The sequence below is a fragment of the Debaryomyces hansenii genome, assembly GCF_000006445.2.
Source record: "Debaryomyces hansenii CBS767 chromosome F complete sequence".
Taxonomy (NCBI): Eukaryota; Fungi; Ascomycota; class Pichiomycetes; order Serinales; family Debaryomycetaceae; genus Debaryomyces; species Debaryomyces hansenii.
In genome coordinates this window covers 2,136,514-2,158,071 of record NC_006048.2, presented here as the reverse complement: position 1 = coordinate 2,158,071, position 21,558 = coordinate 2,136,514, and the positions used below count along the sequence as shown (strand labels likewise).

General features: G+C 35.9%; 9 protein-coding genes across 9 annotated transcripts; 2 read left to right on the top strand and 7 right to left on the bottom strand. All coding sequences in view use genetic code 12, as the record gives it.

Annotated features, from left to right (window-relative positions):
- Positions 1-82: 82 nt before the first annotated feature.
- On the bottom strand, positions 83-1,210 carry DEHA2F25916g (DEHA2F25916p; the record flags this gene model as incomplete). Its single annotated transcript, XM_461466.1, has 1 exon — positions 83-1,210. The coding sequence occupies one exon, from the start codon at positions 1,208-1,210 to the stop codon at positions 83-85; it is 1,128 nt and encodes a 375-aa protein (XP_461466.2).
- Positions 1,211-1,926: 716 nt separating this feature from the next.
- Positions 1,927-3,663, top strand: DEHA2F25894g (DEHA2F25894p; the record flags this gene model as incomplete). Its single annotated transcript, XM_461465.1, has 1 exon — positions 1,927-3,663. One exon carries the CDS (start codon positions 1,927-1,929, stop codon positions 3,661-3,663), a length of 1,737 nt encoding a protein of 578 aa, XP_461465.2.
- A 135-nt stretch (positions 3,664-3,798) lies between these two features.
- DEHA2F25872g (DEHA2F25872p) lies at positions 3,799-8,388 on the bottom strand (the record flags this gene model as incomplete). The annotated part of the gene is made up of 1 exon (XM_461464.1): positions 3,799-8,388. One exon carries the CDS (start codon positions 8,386-8,388, stop codon positions 3,799-3,801), a length of 4,590 nt encoding a protein of 1,529 aa, XP_461464.2.
- Positions 8,389-8,757: 369 nt separating this feature from the next.
- On the bottom strand, positions 8,758-9,933 carry DEHA2F25850g (DEHA2F25850p; the record flags this gene model as incomplete). Its single annotated transcript, XM_461463.1, has 1 exon — positions 8,758-9,933. One exon carries the CDS (start codon positions 9,931-9,933, stop codon positions 8,758-8,760), a length of 1,176 nt encoding a protein of 391 aa, XP_461463.2.
- Positions 9,934-10,107: 174 nt separating this feature from the next.
- Positions 10,108-12,222, bottom strand: DEHA2F25828g (DEHA2F25828p; the record flags this gene model as incomplete). Its single annotated transcript, XM_461462.1, has 1 exon — positions 10,108-12,222. One exon carries the CDS (start codon positions 12,220-12,222, stop codon positions 10,108-10,110), a length of 2,115 nt encoding a protein of 704 aa, XP_461462.2.
- A 152-nt stretch (positions 12,223-12,374) lies between these two features.
- DEHA2F25806g (DEHA2F25806p) lies at positions 12,375-14,483 on the bottom strand (the record flags this gene model as incomplete). The annotated part of the gene is made up of 1 exon (XM_461461.1): positions 12,375-14,483. One exon carries the CDS (start codon positions 14,481-14,483, stop codon positions 12,375-12,377), a length of 2,109 nt encoding a protein of 702 aa, XP_461461.2.
- Positions 14,484-14,742: 259 nt separating this feature from the next.
- On the bottom strand, positions 14,743-15,651 carry DEHA2F25784g (DEHA2F25784p; the record flags this gene model as incomplete). The annotated part of the gene is made up of 1 exon (XM_461460.1): positions 14,743-15,651. The coding sequence occupies one exon, from the start codon at positions 15,649-15,651 to the stop codon at positions 14,743-14,745; it is 909 nt and encodes a 302-aa protein (XP_461460.1).
- A 606-nt stretch (positions 15,652-16,257) lies between these two features.
- On the top strand, positions 16,258-17,007 carry DEHA2F25762g (DEHA2F25762p; the record flags this gene model as incomplete). The annotated part of the gene is made up of 1 exon (XM_461459.2): positions 16,258-17,007. The coding sequence occupies one exon, from the start codon at positions 16,258-16,260 to the stop codon at positions 17,005-17,007; it is 750 nt and encodes a 249-aa protein (XP_461459.2).
- A 199-nt stretch (positions 17,008-17,206) lies between these two features.
- DEHA2F25740g (DEHA2F25740p) lies at positions 17,207-20,179 on the bottom strand (the record flags this gene model as incomplete). The annotated part of the gene is made up of 1 exon (XM_002770855.1): positions 17,207-20,179. The coding sequence occupies one exon, from the start codon at positions 20,177-20,179 to the stop codon at positions 17,207-17,209; it is 2,973 nt and encodes a 990-aa protein (XP_002770901.1).
- Positions 20,180-21,558: the final 1,379 nt, after the last annotated feature.

Sequence of the window (21,558 nt, the reverse complement as noted above, 5' to 3'; positions counted from 1 at the left end):
ATGTGTTGTTTTTGTGTATACATTCTACGATTTACGAAATATTTTACCATTATATATTTGATTGTATTAGATTAAACAAAAACTAGGTATCGCCAACCATCCTTTTAAGTGCGTCAAGTGAAGGAATCGTTCTATCGCTTATTAAACCTTCAGTTTTCCTGCTTTTCATAATTACCACAGCATCCTCAGTACCATACCGCTTAGTTAATTTTGAATAAAAGAGCCCGCAAGCGTTGCATAATGTTCGAGAGCCGTCAGGGCCACGTCTCCATTCGGGCGTTTCGGTCGACTCACAATGGTTACATTTGATCTTCTGTTTCTTTATGTTATGGCATTTTGTTCTCGGTTTACGGATTTTTTGCTTGTTAGGTCCCCTTGGCAGGTGCATCTTATTTTTCGTAGGAGGTGATTCAGTGAGCTCCCTGTCCTCATAGTCACCTTCTCCTGTATTATTGTTCACACATCTACTATTGGCTCCTATATGTTGATGATTTGGCGAGTCACACTCCTTCTTGTACAGCCACTGCTCTTGTTCTTTGTGGTCTCTAATCTCTATTTCATTTTCAAGCTTGTAGTTGTATTTCATAATTTTCAATTCATGTAGAATCAGGGAGAACTTTTCAAGACTAGTAGAAATATTGTTGTATAATACATCAGGGATATCGATAACCCATTTTTTAAACTCATCTCTCGTGATTGCAAACTCGTTCCTCTGAAGATCTTGTGAAAACAAGATTTCGGTTGACAGATTCTTGGATCCTTTGAGTTTGCCTCTTAGCAAGTTTGCATTCATTTCACTTAAACAATCGGCCAATGTAGCATGGCCAGGCAAGAACCAAGTTAAAAACGAAAGAATATCTTCTTCTTTTTTCTTGACTGAATCAGGTGAATTGTAGTACTGGCTCCCACTCACCTTGGCCAATGTATCGAACTGCAATCTCTCTCTTTTCTTGTTCATAAACAGAGTCAGCCCCACACTAAGCAGCCTACTACTTCTCATTGCACCTTCGTCTGTCCCAATAACAGAAGAAACATATGACAGTTGTCGAGATTTATTACTTTCAACTGGCCGAGGTGAATACGAGTAATGACTAGGCTGCATCTGCAGCAGTCCAGAATAATTCCTGATTCCTCTCAACAATTCTTTGAAAGGTGGTAAGCTATTATCTATTAGTATCCCTTTCTTCAAATAATTTTGTGTATTCGACATACCTGCCAATTCGTGGAGACATATATTCGTCTCTCATCATCGCAGACGATGACGAAAGGCATAAATCTACAGTTTGCATCCTTTTCCTTGATAGAGTACATGACGGAAGGTAATAAAATCTACAAATCCCCTTATATATGTTTATTTACTAGCATACCACTAATAAATTAGCATTTCGGATGCTTATAGACATTACAACATAATAAAAAACCTCCCCGATTGCTGCAAAATCTGGACTGCGTATTAATGCAACCACATTCTAGATTTGAAATGAGGGGTTTGTGTAATGTTTCAAATTCTGAATCTGAAACATATCTTGAAATATCTGATAAATATTTATAAGACTGTGGGTTTCAGTACTGAATTATAAAACTTTTCGATAACCAGTTCTTACAAAGCTTTAGAAGCCAATTCTATATCCATCGAATAGGTAATAAGGTCTGTTATTGTTTTAGCATTGCTGTTAAGTGATTATTGAAGCTAAAGGAAAAATCTTCAACAAAAGACACCTCCTGACATTATTCAAGTGTGGTATTTCCCCGAGGTAACCACTTTTGATATATCAGGAATATATTGTAAAATTAGCCGTTAAACATCGAATAGAGTTGTTGAGTTGTTCTAAAAAGCTGAATAACGTCCATTCTTTTTCATATTCCATATTGATTTGCTGTCCAGAGTAGGTATAGTTTTGCACCTAAGCGAGAGCACCGAGAAGTATGACACCAAAAGAAAAGAATACTAGTGTCAAGATAGAAACGAATGATAGTGAGCTTGAGCCCAATGAAGATGTTAAAGAGTCATTGAGGCTAATTGAAGACTTGAAGTTCTTTTTGGCAACGGCACCAGCCAATTGGCAAGAAAACCAAGTGATTAGACGGTACTACCTCAATCATGACGAGGGGTTTGTGAGTTGCATATTTTGGAATAATCTTTATTTCGTAACCGGAACGGACATTGTCCGGTGCATTGTGTACAAGTTCCAACATTTTGGAAGAAAGATAACCGACAGAAAGAAGTTCGAAGAAGGTATCTTCTCCGATTTGAGAAACTTGAAATGTGGAGTTGATGCTGTTTTGGAGTCACCTAAGTCTGAGTTTTTGGAGTTTTTGTATAAGAATTCATGCTTGAGGACTCAGAAGAAACAGAAAGTCTTCTTCTGGTTTAATGTTCCACACGATAAGCTTATGGCTGACGCTTTAGAAAGAGATATAAAGAAAGAAAAAATGGGCCAGAATCCAACTACTGAAGCCCATAAGGAACCTGCCTTGTCATTCAAATATGATGAAGATAAGTTTTTATTTACTCAACTTACGGAACATATAGAGCGCCAAAAGAGTCTCAACGAATCTGCGGGTGATAGTACTTCTACTGCTGATGATAATTCCATTGAGTACTCAGGTACGGATGTCGACAAGGATGACTTTGGATTCCTCAACCAAGACACCCCAGCACAATACAGAGCACACTCAGACTATGAAGATGACTTTCCTCTTGATTATTTCCATCCTAATGACGATACCTACAAAGATAATAATGATTATATAAAGCTAGATATAAATCCGCGTCTGCAATTTGCAAATACGATTGAGGAGAACCATGATGGCTTATTTGAACCTCTACCTTCTTCATATATTATTCCTACACCGTCGGCCAATCAATTAGTTCATACTGACGAATATTTGATTGAACAAACACAACCATTAAAGACCCCTATCCCTCCACTATCTTCTACGGGGTATTTACCCAAGTCTGCTAAATTTCAGACTACACGAGTACCATCATCTAATGATGAATTTTTTCCCCAATCTTATCAACTACCATCGTTTTCAACGAAATTTCAGACGCCATTACCAAGACCTATGCCAAGTCTGTTTTACAATGAGCCAATAATCATACCCCAGCCTCAACATCTGAGTGGTATGTATCATCCTGATTATAGTTATATGCATCCTGAACCTGAATATTGGCCAAACCCTATTTATGAACAAGTGATGCCATATCATAATCAACAACCAGGTTATATGTTTCTGAATGACGAAATGGCTCAAATTAATGACCCTTATCAAGCAATGAACCCGGCTATGATAAACAATGTCCCCCCCAACATCAATTCACGCTCAATAAATCCAGCAAATTTTGCCTCAGCATCTTCAAGACAACTAGCTATTTCCGCAAATATGATGAAGAAGAAATCACAAATGTATCAACAGCAACAACGTGATATGTCTGCAAGATTGTCTAATAATCCCATATCAAAGTCCTCCGAAAAACGTAAGATCAATACTGATCTGAATTTAAAGAATATTATGTCGTCCAGGTCAACGAGAGTAGTTAATTTTAAAAAAGATGTTGAAGATAAAGGGTCTGATAACGAAAACTTTATACCAACCCCCGAGTCATCCATCACACATTCAGAACAAAGCCAAGCTAGTCAGAATGCAAATGGAAATTAGGTGTTAGTATACTACGGCGTTAGTGTTTGAATTTTATAGCATGAAATTTAATTCTTGTTTACAGTATGTTTTATTTATGTTTTGTTTATTGATTAGGCTGAAATTTTATATATCAAATATAAGCTAATTAAAATTTTATGATTGGCTGTAGTATTCGATTAGCTTCTTCTGTGGTATGGATAACTTTTTCAAGATATCATCCATCACAGAATATTCAGACCGAATATCTTCGTTCGTTTCAATGCTACTGGAAATTCTTGAAGCCTTCAACAATTTGCCATAACTCAGAATTACACATCTTCTTATTTCAACCTCTTCATCATTCATGAAACCGCTAAGCACGTTATCAATACGCATAATCAACTTCTCATCTATTAACAAGGAAACTGCATTAGTACTAAGTACCTTAGAAAGACATTCCAAAATGAATGGCAATGAAAAAGATTCTCTTTCCAAGACTGCATTCTCTAACGTTGTAAGGATTCTTGCAAAAATTATTTCACTGCTGAAAAGCCCAGCAAGCATCTCATCAAAGGCTTCACTTATGGCAAGAGATAATTCATCTACGGAACTACTGGACTCAGAACTTAATCCCACAAGTAAGTTCCACAATCTGTCCAAGCTCACACGCAATCTATTAATAAGTAGTTGCTTTAATAATATTAGACCACTTAATTTCTTTGAAACAGGAAGATTAATATGATTATCAAAGAAATTCCATAAAGAATTTTCAATTAGAGAATGACCCAGGGATTGGAAATATCTCGAAAACTCAGCATTAGAAATTTGTATATTTTGCAAATAATTCAAGACCGATACGAACTCTTTCCCTTCAATTTTCTTGGAACTCAAATTATCGCAAAGAGATTTAAAGTCTTCGATACAATAATCTATTTCCTGGTTATCTTCTTTATCCATAGCTAGCTTAGCCAATTGAAAATTAAACCAATTTAGCTCTGTGTAACTATAGTCTTTTACCTTTTGTGGGGAACCCTTGAAGTTTACATCCTCATATATGCTAATTGGTTTATTTTTGAGTGAAATTTTATTTAATGGATCAACTTTGTCGATAAATTTTTTGATGGGGTCATTGTTACGTAGCCTCTGTTTAGATAGTTCTGTTATCTTTACTTGCGCAAAGTTTTCCACTAACTCTGATGAATTATCATGCTGAGCAAATTTGGTGAATAAATCTGGTTTCCGGGAGGCTGAATCCAGGTCTATTTCAACAAAAATATTATCAGATTCATCAATCAACGGCAAGCTGTCCAGCATGTCATTTGACGTTTTCTCTTTTACTTTATTATCGTCATTATGCATTTCTATGTCATTCTTTAATCCGTTGACGATTTCTTCACTTGGATTTTGGTCGACATCCATCGCATCATTAACATACTCCTCAACATTATCTGAAATATTTCCATCTGTTTCGATTATAGTACTTCTTTCTGAATGAATTGGGCTTGTATGATTGCCTGCTAATTTTGGTGGAGTTCGGAAGCCAGTATCATTAGCAGATTCGCTCTGAATTTTGGAATCAATATCAATATTATCATCTTCAAAAAGTTCCTTTTCAACTGGCACAACCATTGTTAAATCAGATGGCGCTTTAAGAGGTGACATTTTTCGCAAATTATTTCCAGGGACAACTCTAGTTAGTTCGTATTGTGTTGTAAAATTAATAGCGTGTCCCCTATTAAGATCTAAAACATCGTCGATCCCAACCACATATTCCACTTCTTCTCTCGTGGAGGTTGCTATCATTTGCAATTCTGAAGTAAATAGTGTAGGATTTATAGAATATAATTTGATTAACAATTCGCAAAATGATTTATAAAGTCCAGTGGACTTCACTAGACTTACCAATTCAAACAAATTAGTAACGAGTTTCAGGAAATAGCTATCACTTATAGGTATCTTATCTAAACCTTGGTTTAAGAATTCGATAATCAGTCGAACAATAATCGATTTGAATCTAATAATCTGCATCGTCAAATCACTGTCGTCAATAATATTACCTAAATTTGTGGTGTAGGAGATTAATTTAATAGCCGACTCATATATATCATCCACACCAGCAATTGATACAATCAAATCCACTAGTCTTGTGTCAATCGTATGAATTAAAATACAACAAACCCGGAAGAAGTCTTCGAACAGAAAAAACTGGTAAGTCTTTTTAAATAAATTATCAGTACTCAAAAATAGAGGTTTTAACAAGTCTTGGTTTCTTACCGATATCTTTTTTAATAAGCCATTTACCTCAGAAGATAAATCTTCTTCACCCATAATTGCATACTTCAATAAGTTTATTCCTTCAGTGATGAACTCTTTTTGATTTGAAGATAAAAACTTTAAAATAGGGTCACTTTGCTTATCAAAAGATTCAAATTTGTTAGTTTGTTCCATATTTGTACGATTTGAAGAGTTATCATCGACGCTATATGTGCTTTTCATTGTCTCAATATTTTGTATTTGAGCATCTGCATTGATACCTTGGGAATCATTGTGTTTTTTAGCGTTAGAGCTTACCGAATCAGAAACTTTCCTGGTTATCGCATCTTGATTCGACTCTACTCTTGAAAGCGAGGATGTAGAAGGGGTTCTTTTGGCAACGCCTAATCTACTAAACTTTCCAGAGTCTAATGTAGAGAATTGTGGCTTATCATGCTTCTGCAAATAATCATTATCAGGAGGACAAGGCGACGATGTTGAATTAATTCTTGACGACGGCCTAGAAATAGAAGTTTGATCCTTTTGCTTCCTCAATTCTTTGTTTCTAGCAATGATTGATTCCTTTATCGAAGGTCTTGCTTTTCTTGCAGTGAGAGAGGATAAAGTCGATGGTTGATTTCTTGATGTAATGGTCCTGGGTTTAGATCTCTCAATAGCCTTTACAACATTTGTATCTAATCTTGTCAATAAAGACTCCGCTTCAGATGGAAATTTATCCCAAAAGCACCAATATGTGTCCTTAGCAACTTGTCTCACATTGGGATTTGGATCTGCTAAAAGTTTGGTCAAAATCTTAATGCTGGTATCTAGACCTGAAATAGAATTAGACCCACGGTAGGAGAAGCTAGAGGTATCATGAAACCGGACCAAGACTACTTGTAGCCAAATACCACTGTAAGAGCGGGGTTGAACGTTTTTTTCATTTGCCGACACCAAAATTTTATGGAGTAATCTATAATTATAAGGTACATTTATAAAGATCGCACATAATGCCATGTTTGCATTTGAAGAAGCAATATGTTTTGTTGCTGAGCATAATTTCATTAAATGTGGAACATACGAATCCACTAATGGATCAAAGTGTTCTTTTAAAATTATTGCACATTCTTTGAGGAAATGACAACCATGAGAAGATAATGTGGTGCGTAGCGATGTAACTGCCTTACAAATACTTTCCGATGACTCTTTTAGATATGAGGTAAGTTCATTAGTAAATAGCCTACTAGAATTTCCTCTTATAATAGACCTTAATTTGATAATGTTCTTTTCTCTCATTCCCCAGTTAAATTCAGTTTCCTTACCTTCGAAAATTGGAAGCAATTCATTTATAGTTCCGCAAAGATCATCTACATCCTTTACATCTAGTGGTAGAATTGATGAGTCGATCTTATACGTAAAAGTCTTCGCAATTATTTTTTCAATTTCGGGACTTATTTCAGAGTTTATTTCATTAGAATTCTCATTAACCATAGCCACTGGCTTAGCTGGCGCTGACATTTGGTTGGTGTTATATTTGTTGAATGCAGAGTTGTGTACTGAAGGTTTTGTTATCTGTTCGTCCTCTTGGGAGGGCAGTATAGACTTTGTATAATTGTGGAAATTGGTCCTTGATTTTGGTCTCGACATCGTGGACGACGATAATGATGCTGGTGTCAGAGAGTTACTCAGAATGGTACCTTTATCTCTTCCCATCAGGTTTACCGTAACACGAGTAGTTCCGGCCAGGATAAAGTTATGATCAAGACCTATGTCTGGTGTAGCCTGCTTCATTAGAATAGAAGAGCTGGTACCTATTTGACTTATTATGGATTCATGCACATTAGAAGGTATCTTTTGGGTATCGAATTCTTTAGATAAGTCGAATTTATACAACCTATTGTGCTTCAAACTGTAATAGTCTTTAAACAAAGTTTTGATATTCTCTATCAAGACTTCATCACTATCACTGTTAAGACGTAATAGTTTAACAATATGCGGAAGAAATAGATTTATCTTAAAATGAGGATTAACGTTGGTTATTATGTGATCAAGCCAGATAATCGACTCGTTTATTACCTTCAGATTCTTGTGACTAAAGGCTATATCTATTATCGAATCCTCTACCTCCTTAGGTGCCGAAAACCAGTACGCTTCTAATGCTTTCTTCGCAGAAATTCTCGCGCTTGCCTTGATATCACCTAGTCTATTGATTATTATAGGTAAAACCAAGTAACTCTGACTTTTTAACACTTCCCCACTAGAATCTTGCATGCTTACTCTCTTCACCAAATGTGACAATACACTAAAGCTGCTTGTCAGGATCCCGGTATCTGATATATCGACTGCTATTGATAATGCTTCAACATATTTAGGAACCTGTTTAATGTCAACAAAATCTTTCTTTACGTGCGTTTTAAGTTCATTAATAGATCTCAGTTTGGCATCATTGTCACTTGTGGGTGACGCCACGATTTGGTACAACCGACTAGCAGATATCACCTGTGACAGCATATCTATAATTGAGGCACTTGTTAATCTAGATCTACCGGCTGATAGCTATATTTAATACTATTACTAATGAAGTTATATATATTTACCTACTTCTAGATCTAACAAAGCGCGTAAAACATAAATGAAAACAAACGATTTTTGTGTAACATGAATCTCATCACCATAAATAGCTTCATAGTAGAAATATGTCTATGGGGAACAATAACTACGTATATGAAGGTAACGTTACAGCGGAATTGTGGAAGGAAAATTGTAGAAAGTTGTTTAATCCTTGTTTTGGTGCTATGAAATAATGAAATAAATCGTTTACTGGTCTTAAGTATCAATATTAATGTATAATTTTTACGGAACATATACATATTTCTCTATCTAACTATTTGGCGCTACGAGCCAAAAGCCAATTAACACAACCAATGTCAAGAGACCTAATGCTTGAATCTTAGTCTTGGAGTTTTTACCAAGAGTTTTTGATTCTTCATCATAACTAAAATCAACCTTCTTTACCTTGTGCAGTATATTGGACTTGTTCTTATTATCTCTAGAAAGAAAGTTGCCATTTTCGTCGTAGTTTACAGTGTATAATATGTCATCTTCGACTTCATCGACCACCACATTTTGGACATTTCCGAAAAAGTCTGTTAAAAGTACATCATTGACGTCTCTCTTGAATAGGTCGGTTCTTATTCCAGGGGTGGAGTGTATGTTTTCAAAGGTATATTCATCGAACAATTTATCCATAGTGGCCGTGGAGTTTTTGTCTATTTTTTCGAGGAAATCCAACGTGTAATACGTGAACCTATCGATGACTGCCACCCCGATATCAAGATCGGAATGGTGAGAATACGATGACTCGTCAACCTTTGAGGAGCCAACGGCCAAGATATTAGGTGAATAGAACCTTTCATACATCGAATTTGCTTGACATGTATCAATCATGAAGAATATTTCGTTGTATCTTTTCTTCTCATGCATTTGTTCAAAAGCATCTGCTATATCATACGAGCCAATTTCTTCTGCATCTTGGAATTTCAAGAATTCATTACCGCCGTGACCAGTCAAATAAATAAATATGTTAGAGTTTTCATCTGTAAGCAAACGTTTAGATCTAGGATGGTTTTCATCCCACCTATCAGTCAACAACCGCACAAAATTTTCTACTGTAACTTCATATCCTCTGTAGTCAACTTCTATCAGATTGCCGTACAAATCAAAACCTTGATCTTGATTGTTGAAAACCGTTCCAGGGAATGCGTTACGTGGATTACATGCAATATCATCAGATAACATTAAAATAATTTGGGAATCTGGGATACCAAGCCTCTTGACGGTTCTATACATACTTAACACGTTGGCCATATGTCTGTAGTTGAACCAAAATCGTGATGTCGAGACCAAAACTGCCCAGTTATTGGTATGACGTGAATCGCTCGCTTTGATTATATTCTCTGCGTCATCATTTGTAACAAAGTGTTGATCAGCCAAGGCTCCCCCTATTATCGTAAAGCAAAACAACAAGTTTACCAACCCACCGATTGTGATCTTCATTGCTGGTAATTATAATCTATGCTTATTACTAAAAATGCAGATTCTCATATTAAAGCTTAACATTTGATCACATGATCCTCCCACTCTGAGTATCCATAGTATGTACAATAAATGCAATATACACTGGGAAACATGTAGTATAAGGTTCTATATACATTAAGTCTATATCTATAATTATATACTGTCTAATGCTCTTGTAGATTCTGATTCGTGATCTAAAATATGATGGGAGCTACCGGTATTTACAATTTTTTTAAGAGCATGTTGGGACTTTTTATCTGGTCCTAACAACTTTTGGAGTTCCCATTTCACCCAGAGAGCCAGCAGAGAATATTTAAGGGCAAATATTAGGTTAGATGCTCTTTCTTTTGTAAAATTTTTCAAGCCATTGTTTAATTCCTGATGTAAATGTGGGGTAAACTCGTAACTCAGTTTAGCTCGTTTCGATAATTTAGTATTAAGAAAAGTGTGTTGCTTATCAGAAACGGTGGACGAGTTACTGAAATTCTTGAAGAAGTTCTTTTCGAATTGAGAACTTAAAGTTTCAGCCTTAGCTAATATGGATTGCAAATTCAGATCCACCATTATCTCTGATATAAGAGTTGTCTTCCCACATTTGTATTGACTGGCCATACGCTGTTGATGAGAAGTGAACTTGTTCAATGTTAAGCGAAAATATACCCCATCATCCCTCTTCGATTGATGGCACTTTTTAACTAGAAAAAAATCATTATTGCCAAGTTGATGGCCCCACATATCGAAAGCCAATTTGATCCAACTAAGACGATTGGATCTGAATTTGACGTCAATATTTTTGGTGGTTTGATATTCATTAGCATCGTGGGCTTCCAATGCCATAAAACCATCAAATGTCTTGAATTTTAGATTTACTTTTTCACTTCTCTCCTTTAACTCGTTCATTTTATTATGTGTTGCGATTTCTTCAAGACGACAATTCCTTTCTCTTTCTAATATTTCTTGCTTTTTTAAGCGCTCCATGTCTTCATCATACTCTTCCTTTTCCTTTACTAACTCTTCATATGATTTACCATGTATAAGGTAATCGGGTGGTAGAGAAAATAAAGTTGGAACTGATTGAATTCCAGTACCACGAGTTCCAGCAATATCCACGACATGACAGTGTGTCTTCGATTTATGTAATCTTAATCCTCTACCAATCATCTGAACTAACAATGGCCTCGATTTTGTTGGTCTTGCCAAAAATAGAGAATCAATATTTGGTATATCAGTACCTTCAGTAAAAACTTGAACATTACATAACACTTCAATTATGCCTTTTTTGAAATCTTCAATTATAGCTTGTCTTTCATGCTTGGCAGTTTCTCCTGTTACATATTGTGCATTTATTCCTTCTCGTTGAAAGACACCGCAAAGTGTTTTACAATGACTAATATCAACACAAAATATCAAAGTTGATTTAAAATTGAACTCTTTCTGTAGCTGTGAATAAGATAGAGCGACCAAAAGATTAACTTCGGAATCATTCATAGCTTGCGACAAACTATTTATTTCATAATCATTCTTCTTTGTTGCAACTTTTGTTAAGTCAACGTCTACGTCAATGGATGAAAACCTTACATCTGCTAATTCCTTATTCTGCACCATTTCTAACAAATTTCTTTCAAAAACTATTTCATCGAAGATTTCTGCTAACGATTTTCCATCGCTTCTTTCCATAGTAGCAGTAAATCCTATAACATAGATTTGCAGTTGTGGTGTATGTGCTTCAAAATATTGTAGTATCTTCGACCACGAATTTGCTGGAGCATGATGGCATTCGTCTAGTATTATTGTCTTAAACTCTTTTGGATCATATTTGGATAGCCTACTCATCCTGATTAATGTAGGGACAGATGCAACAATAACGTCAGCATTAGAAGATGGCTTGAGTTTCCTCATGTCGATGTCAACTTTCAAATTAGGATTTATCTCAGCAATTGAATCAGCCGCTTGTCTGACCAATTCTTCTTTATGGGCAAGTACTAATGTTTTGTTGCCTCTATCGGGTGTTGATGGCTTTATCTGAGAAATTAAATGGGAAAATACAACTGTTTTTCCACCACCAGTTGCTAATACTACTGCAGAACGATTTATACCTCTTGATATAGCATTATGAACTGATTTTATGGCTTCAACTTGATAATCACGTAACTTTAGTGGGGCTCTTCGTATAACTGATAAACTGAAAAGTCTTACACTCTTGATAGAATTAGAAACATTTAACGACCAAAGACTAGTTCTTTGGGTAAATGCAACTCCGTTTAACATTGAATGTCATTAGATTGAATTAGAATTCATTTAACCTTTGTAGTTTATCAATTGGAACCGTTTACGCATTATTTTTTTTTTTTTTCATCCAATGTACGCAACAATTTTGACTACAAGAAAATTACAATAGGTGCTAAAACTGGTTTTATTACTCAAGCCTTATAAATATCAACTCTTGTTCTTTGATGAACATTGTGATAGTAAAGATCTTCTGATGCGTCTACCTTCTCGACATTATTGTCTGAACCTTCTGATGTATCTGGAGATCTAATATTAAGAATAGCATAACTACCATCTTCCTTTGTTTGATCTCTGTTACCTCTGATAAAAGAACCAGGGTTTATGACTATAACACCTTTTATAACCTTAACAAAGAATTTTAATTCTGAAGGAATGACAAGTATATCCGGTAAGGAATCGCCTAACTCAGTCAATCCCATGTAAGGTACTTCCAAAGATGAGCCTCCTATTCCTGTATCTGTAAGCTCTTCTCCCATAAGGCCTTCATGTAACAGTGTTGCTGAATCATCATTGTCTTTGGAAACCATATTTTTTTTCATAGACCCCGGAAATACAGGGTAGTATCTTCTTTGCTCAAATACATGGTTTGCAATTCTCTCAAATCTGTTATTAAGGAACTTGCTATTTCCATCAGTCGCTCCTTTGAAGACATCTTTTAAATCTTTGAAGATATCTAGATTAGAACAGCCAACCAATACTTCGTTGATCGAAAAACTGGAAGGATTTGGAAATATCTTGACATTTTTTGGCAAACCAAACTTTTTCTTGTCAAAAGAGTCCTGTGGATACGAGCAATGTTTAATTGAAGAGTCTTTCAAGGATGGAATCATTACCACTTGTATTCTAGGATTGACTTTTCTTATTATAGGTGTAATACACTTTCTAAATACCTCGTCCAAATCTTTAGGTTGATGTTTTTCGTCAGGAAGTTCAATATCACCTTTGCTAACTGATACGTTTGTAATATCAATAAAGGGTCCGAACAAAATAACTAAATGTGGTTTAATTTCTGTGTTTATTCTATCCACTAAAGCATTTAACCTATCATAATTCAATGAGTGTTGATTAGAATATGGCCCAGAAGCAACGAACAATTTTAAACCCGAATCATTAGTCATTTCTTTATATTCATCAAGCTCTTGTCTATTTGAAAGAGGAGCACCCAATTCGGGGAATGGAAGGACTTCCTGAACAATAAATGATTGCCCTGTTGGATTTCTTCCTTTCAAGCATACGATCTGACCTGGAAAAAATGTATACTCTTCCAATTGATTCATATTCAATGGTATCCTCTGCCCTATTCCGGTTAATCTAGAAGTTTCCAAATATAATGTAGTAGCATTCAATGCTTGATTTCCTGATTTATCGTACAATGGAGAGTCTGGAACAATTCTACCACAGCAAAGAATGTCAAATTGTGAACATAAACATGGATTACCGAATTGTAAGTCGGTGCTTTCTTGATTCTCTTGAAATAACTGAGTCATCGAGTCAATTTGATCGTCCAAAACATCTGCACTTTCTAATAGCTTCATAGACATAGTACGATACTTGAATTTAGATGCATCAAAGTTAGATGCTAATCTATAAGGTTTTATAGCAGTCGATGGATCTTCATCAAGCTGCATATATCCTGGTAATTCTTCAATATCTGGATTTAACGTTTCTATGACTGTGTTTGATTCTTCATTCTTTAACAGCTTATTAAACAATGGAGTAGGTGAACTCTGCAAGTTATTGTTAACTTCTGGGATTGGAGACTGAAAGGTGTTGTTTGCAGTGGCATAGTTTATTGGAGACGATTCCATTTTAAGTTGTGGAGTTTTAAATGCTGGTGTTTCTTCTACAACTTTCCTTTTCTTCAAGCTTGGGGTACTAGGAATAGCATTGGCTGGACTTGAGCTATTGATATCAGCACTGGATCTTATTATCGGTTTTCTTCTCATAGTGCTCGATTGCAAATCTTTGACTTTCCTGATTGATGGTGTAGCTTTGCTTGAAGCATTCACTAAAGTTGATTGTAAATGCTCCTGAAACAAGTCAAGATTAGGGAGTGTTAAATCCAAATCATTTTGAACTTTTGTTACATTAAATGATTCCCAATGAACAAATAAGTCTTCTGAGCTCAAGTTAAAGATTTGCATTAAGGTAGATAATTTCTCAATTACATCGTCGTTAAAGTCTTCAGTGGGGCCAAATACCCCCTTTAGTTCTTTCCTAACACCTAGGTCAACAGTCATACTCTCAATCGTATCGATAAGTTCTGGATCCAAGATATCTTCAGAATATACTTGATACTTGGACGCGTTCAGTATTTTTTTTTAAACTGCGCGTACATACAAAAACTTGATGCTTGATCATACACACAATAAGTTAATCTCTATAATAAATACATGGATAAAACATCTAAAATATAATTAAGAACGGACTATACAAGTAAAATTCTGTAGTACAATTATAATATTTCAAAGGGCATAATTAGCCAGTGGCGATATGCTTTCAATTTTCTGCTTCATTTTTCTTGTCTTCTGGGGCTTCAGATTTCTTTTCTTCATCATTCGTAGACTTAGATGGAACAGATTCAGCGTTTTCAGAATCATTCGAAGGCTCTTCAACTACTTTGGAGATATTTGCAGATTCCTCGTCATTTGAATCTTCTTGTCCCTTAGATGGACGTCTGTTGTTTTTCTTGCCCTTGAAACCTTTGCCAAACTTTTTATTACCCCTGGAATCATTGAAACTGTTACGTCTCTTTGTGACTTCGTTGACACCAAATCTTTTACTACTCTCTCTCATTTCCTGAAATGTTAAAAGTGACATCTTTCTCAAAACAGACTTTTCACCAACATCAGCTGAGTCCTTGGCAACAATTCCTTGAGGATAGCTGATTTCTATTTCTTTCAAGAAATAGTCAGTATCTTCTTGGGTCTTGAATTCAATATCAACTACACCAAAGAATTCTTTGGTGGACCTGGTCTTAATTCGACGAATCGAACAAATGACTTTTTCTTTTGGTAAGTTAGGAATTATCTTCGTGTTGAAAAATTCTTCTAAGTCTTCTTGGGTGATTTCGTTTGGGAACCCTTCAATATGCACGGAATTTCTCTTTCTGGTGTTCTTCAATTCATTGAACTCTTTCAATGGGTCCTTTCTTCTAACCATATCCTCTTTTGGGGAAAGCACCAACTTTTCTGACGTCTTCAAAGCAGCAATAACCTTGTCTTCTGGACGATATTGTCTCATACGGCCAAAAGTTAAAATAGTCTTCAACTCAACCCATCCATCGTTGGCCTCATAAATACGCCATAAAAATTTATCTGTTTGCAAGTTACTGTCAGAGAAATAAAATTCTACTTGCTTCTTGACTTTCTCTTCAAAGTCAGGGCCTTGATAAACGAAATCAGTCATTCTGGGTTACTATTTCTTGTTTACTAACTATATATCTTACGTCAAGTTCCAAAGAGCTCTCTTCAGATCAATGATGTCCACTCATCGGTTCGAACACGAAAAATATTCTTAGAATATGTGGCCTTGTAAAACAACCTTATAATCGTGTGGATGACGTCGAAACCGGACATCCTTAACGAATTCGCTTCTATTATTACCTGCTACAATGGAAGCATTATATGACCATTCCTTGATAATTGTAGATTCTACAAATTTTGTCTAGTATTTATAGTCACCATCACCCCGAACATGATTGCAAAATAAATATTCTTATGCTCCAAATGACAATATTCGGCATAAGTCGTATAATACCGGTACTAGAACTCTACGTAACATAAACCAATGCCCCTTCTCGTTTCACAGCCGTCAATTGCATCAAACTATATGGCATTGGATTATAAGAATTTTCGTGTTCTAACCAACGATTTATTCAGAAATGACTACACGACCGACCCTATGTAGATACTAATATAGGTGGTATATGCTGTACAAAAATTATTGTTTATGTTAAGATACTTAGGTTTACGGATACCATTTACTTCTACAATAAGAACATTAAGAGTAAAGATGTCTACATTTCCTCAACCTACCGAAGTTAGACAAAAAGAAATCAGCAGTGCTTATGATAAAATTTCAGAGCAAGTTAGTAACCTTTCGGCTGAACATTCTAGTAAGCCTGTTCGTTTAGTGGCTGTTTCCAAATTGAAGCCATCTAGTGATATCATGGCGTTATATAATCATGGGGTACGTCACTTTGGAGAAAACTACGTTCAAGAATTGATAGGAAAATCTCAAGAATTACCCAAAGACATCAAGTGGCATTTTATTGGTGGTTTACAGACAGGCAAGTGTAAAGACTTGAGTAAGGGAGTTGAAAATTTATATGCTGTGGAAGCAATCGATTCGTTAAAGAAATGCAAGAAATTAGAATCTTGTAGGAAGAATGCTGAGGGTAACAGCATTAACATTTACCTCCAAATAAACACTTCAGGCGAAGACCAAAAGTCGGGCTATTCTCTCGAAGTTCTTGATGAATTATATGAAACAGTTGAATTCCTTTTGGATCCAAAACAATGTACTCTTTTAAATATTCAAGGCCTTATGACTATCGGATCCTTCTCTGAATCTATATCTGAAGAAGGAAACGCAGATTTCAAAAGACTCTTGACTTTGAAACAAAAATTGGATGATAAATACAGGCTTGATTTAGAGCTTAGTATGGGTATGAGTAATGATTTTAAGGAAGCAATCAAGCAAGGTAGTTCGAGCGTGAGAGTTGGTAGTTCCATATTTGGTGCTAGACCAACTAAGTCGTAAGTTCAACATCGATTATACTTAACACAACTCATTGCATTTAGAATATAAAATATTTATAATACTTATAATAATTATAGGACACATAAATAACATAATAGGTAGAAAAAACGTAATCAAGCTATTATATAATAAATAAAATACAAGCAAGTAAATCAGACACCAAATTAAAATCGTCGATTGTTCAATACTATTTTTTTATCTATTTTTTTTTTCTTAATAACTTTTTAAGAGATGTCTTCTTTCTAGTGACATTACCGTTGGTAACATTTTCATCAACCTTTTGAGTAATATCTTTAGCTGTCTTTTGAGCATTCTTAACAAAACTATTCGAATTAGTTGTAGAAGATTCGAAAGTTGTATCAGCATTGGTGGTATCAGCATGGCTGATGTCTGCTTCACTTGTATCTGCATCAGCGCTGGATTTAGCACCATTAGCTTGCACATTACCAGACTGGCCACCTTCTACTCCACCAACTTTAGAATCAGTACCTCCAACTTGGGAAGCATTGTTTACAGTACCAGGTGCCTTGGAATCTTTAGGGGTGTCCAATTTGGTTTTGGTATCTTCAACTTCTGAAGGATCAAAATGATTGTTGTTATCCATAGTAGAATAGGTTGTGTTGCCTTCTAAATCCTTGATCTCGACTATTGAATCTGACTTATCCTTCACTGTTTCCAAAACCTTTTTCTCGTCGCCGGTGAGATTGGTAGCATGAGCTCCTTTTTCTCTCAAAATTCTTTCCTTTTCTTCCAATAACCTTCTCTTTTCCTCAATTAAGCGTTGTTTAGAATCATCAGAAGCGCCAGTTCCCGATGCAACAGAACGAGAACCAACAGCCGCGCCAGCAACAGGTCCAGTTCCGGTACCAGCACCAGCTCTGCTATCAATACCAGAAGCTGTAGAATTGACATTATTATCTCTGGTACCTCTTGATCCCGTCGCAAACAGACCATTTTGTTGCTTTTGGTAAGAAGTCAGATAATTATCTGAAGAACCTGGAAGGGTTTCAACATTCCTCTGTTGAGAAGATGAAGAAACATTCTTACCCGAACTGTTAATAGATTTTTCATTTAGATCTTCAGTCTCGTCAACCTTAACGTTGGCAATTGGAATACCGACCGCTTCCTTTAAGGCACGTTCAGGACCAAAATTAGACCATTCACCATCATCACCTGCAACAGCAGTTTGTTCAACCTTACCTGAATAGTAATCGTGTCTTATTTTAAGGTCGTTTGCTCCGAAGTCATTCTTTCTTTCGATTTCACTCTTAAACAATTTAGAAATCTTAAATAATACAACCCAGAAAGCAAAGAACAAATGCTCACTAAGGAAAACCAAAAATATTAATGTTGTACCAGAAATATTAACACTAGCTTTATCCAAAGCAAATTGACCTAAAGTCTTAGGCGGTTGAGCACCATGATGATAAAACGCTGTAATAACTGGAGAAATAACTGATCCAATCCAAGTCAACGCAAATAATGCGTGATTCCATGGGTGAATAGAATCAACTCTGTGAGGAATTGGTGGCTTGAAATACTTTCCGTTGGATAACTTAAACATATCCAATTTGAAGGTAATGATATTGAAAATAATACTAATTATAGGAGCCAACGACCAAACTGGGCCGAAAATAATCAAATAACCGTATTGCAAGGCCAAGCCTCTAAAGTCATCATTGACATTGTATTCAGGTAATTGGGTAGCAGCACGTACAATATCCAACCAAGACTTTTCAACTTCTCTATCATCAACCTTGTAATCAGGCTTACCTTGGATTTTAGTCTTGAAAAACTTAATACCTTTCTGTAATATAATAGGCAAAACATATTTCAACACAATTTGAATAACTTGATTTGTCACAATAAAATAGAAAAATTGAACATTCAATCTTTGTTGATTTATTTTGAAATCCTCTGATCTCTTCAAATTTGTTAAATACTTATGGTAGAATCTATCATGATTCAAATTTTTTGATATCGAATATTGAATATCACCAATATGCGGTTGAACCAAATGAGCAAAAGGCAAGTAAACAAAAGAAGTGATAATCAATGGACCGTAACTGGTCAAAAAATTTAAAATAAATTGCTTGACGATAACAGAATTATCATGGCTGTATTCATTGTCGTGGTTTTCCCACGCCAATACATGGTCGGTAACTAGTCCATAACCAATGGTTAAGATTGGTACGAAAACAGAAATCAAAATAGTAGGCAACAAAGTTAAAAATGCCTTACCAGGTCCATCGTATATTTCTGCCAAAAAGATCTCGAGAGCAAAGCACCCTAATTGATACGCAACCAAAACACCCACAAACAATAAGGCAATTGGGATAAAGGCGAGTTGCTTGACAAATCTAACACCAGAAGTATTACCCTTCTTCTCATAAGTGGATTTTTCTTCAAATTTTTCATTGATCTTGGCCAATGCAGAAGTGTGCTCTTCAATGTGATGAGAATTTTGGACTCCCCAGAAGTTGACTAGGTATTGTTGTCTTCTATTCCAAAAAGTAATAAATAAACAACCCCAAATCAAATTGATAAAGGTGTACGTCAACAGGAAAGACTTCTTAGATTTAAAGTATGATACAAGCCCAAACACAGATAAATATCCTAACCATACGGTGTAGAACTTTAAAAACTCAAAATACAAGGCAATTTGAACCCCAAATTTCTCTTTTATTGTGTTGGTACTGACATCGCCATTCGTGACGTGTGCTTTGAAGTCTTCAACAAAAGTAGAATGTCTCAATGAATCAGTAATAGGCGTAATACTCTGGACAAAACTCCAGTCTCCCTTTCCAACGGTGATACCAACACCGCCAATTGATGATGGGGCTGTCAATGCATTAGCAATGATTCTCAATTTATCGGCTTGAGTGTCGTTTTTGGCAGTGACACCGTACTCGTAATTCTTGATCAAGTCCTTCTCTATTTCTTCTGCGTATTTGTACGACGCCAATTTCACGAATACTAACAAGTTTGACTGGCTGTCACCACTAGGCCTAACTTGGGTGTAGAAACCATTAGCACTCAACCCATTGACCAATTTTTCAATATTGGCCGTAGATTCTGCCTTCGTGGCCCCCGTTTTTGCATTTTCCACCTCAGACAATACCGATATGACAAAGTCTGGGTTCATTTGTTGAATAGGTATGTGAGTACTCATCTTCAACTTGGTTTCACTGCGCTAATTGTGATTTCTGATTCTAAAAACCCTTTCTATATATTCTGACTCTTAAGTGTTCCGTTGGTGGTTGGTGAAAGACTTGCTTGCTATGGTGAAATATGGTCGGACACTACTAATCGAACCTACCGAACAATGCAACAACACACCGAATTTCGTTGGCATATGACAGGCGAATAACTCCTGATGCTTCGGTCGCGCCGAATGGCGCAGACGTCTACAGCCTGCGAGATACATTCTGGCCCCCTAGTTCCGGAATCAAGATTCCTCAGGAGCATTTCACTTGGAGCTATCGACTCCGTACTATGATCTAGAGATAAAAGTAAACTTTGGAATTTTTTTTTGTTCTTGGTGCTTTATCTCTACGTAGTGCTTGTCTTGTCTTCTTTTGTCCATGCATGACAATCATTGCAACCGTGTATCATGATTGTTACCAACTACAAATGTGGTATGGCACAATCCCAAAACGTCATAAGGTCATACTGTGTGGTTTTGTGTAATTTGATGAGAGGTGTATAAAGGGGCACCTTTGCGCCCTTGTTTTTCCCCGTCTTTGGCTACCTCATATCAATAAAATCTTTTTCTCAATGAAATATCTTAGAGGGATATAGACAAATGATCAATATCGTTTAGATATTAACTTTTTGTACTAAAAGGGTATGTTTTTAACTAACATCTAGTGTTTTTAGACCAAAGGAGGAAAACAAGAAACAGAAAGGGTTCTAAAGGTATTCTCAGCCATGTGTGATGATTTTAATTTGATACAATGTCCAATAGTTCTTATTAGGTGCGATTAGTTTTGTATTAATCCGTATTTTGTGATAAGTCCGTATGTGTCCATTTATGAGTTAAAAATGCGCAGGTTTTTGTATTCCAGTAAATGTGTTATGGGAGTAGTGATTGTCGGAGTAGTGATCTCCGATGTAGTTCAGTAAATGATTTTTTTGTGTGGTTGAATGAGTCCGTGTTTGGTGGCGAATTACCCTAGTAAATCTTTGAATGTCGATTGAATATCGAATTGTTTGAAATATGAGAAAAGTCCCTAATTGTGAGGGTATTGAGTAAGTGTTCCAGAAGGCCTGTTAGTTGCCTCTTGAGTGGTTCATGCTTTTCTTTATATGTTTGTGATCTTGTGATCTTGTTTGTGATCCTCTGTGTGATCTTGTTTGTGATCTTGTTTGTGATCCTGTTTGTGCCCCTTGTTTTCCTATGTCGTGAGTTGTCCAGAAATGTCTTGTTCCGTGTATGATCGGTTGTCTAAGTTTTTTGGTTAAGTTTCAGTGTTAATTTCAGTTTAAGTCAGTAATGTTTTTCATCATAACCTCTGATTTTGAAGTAAATATCTTGTGATCGGCGAGCGC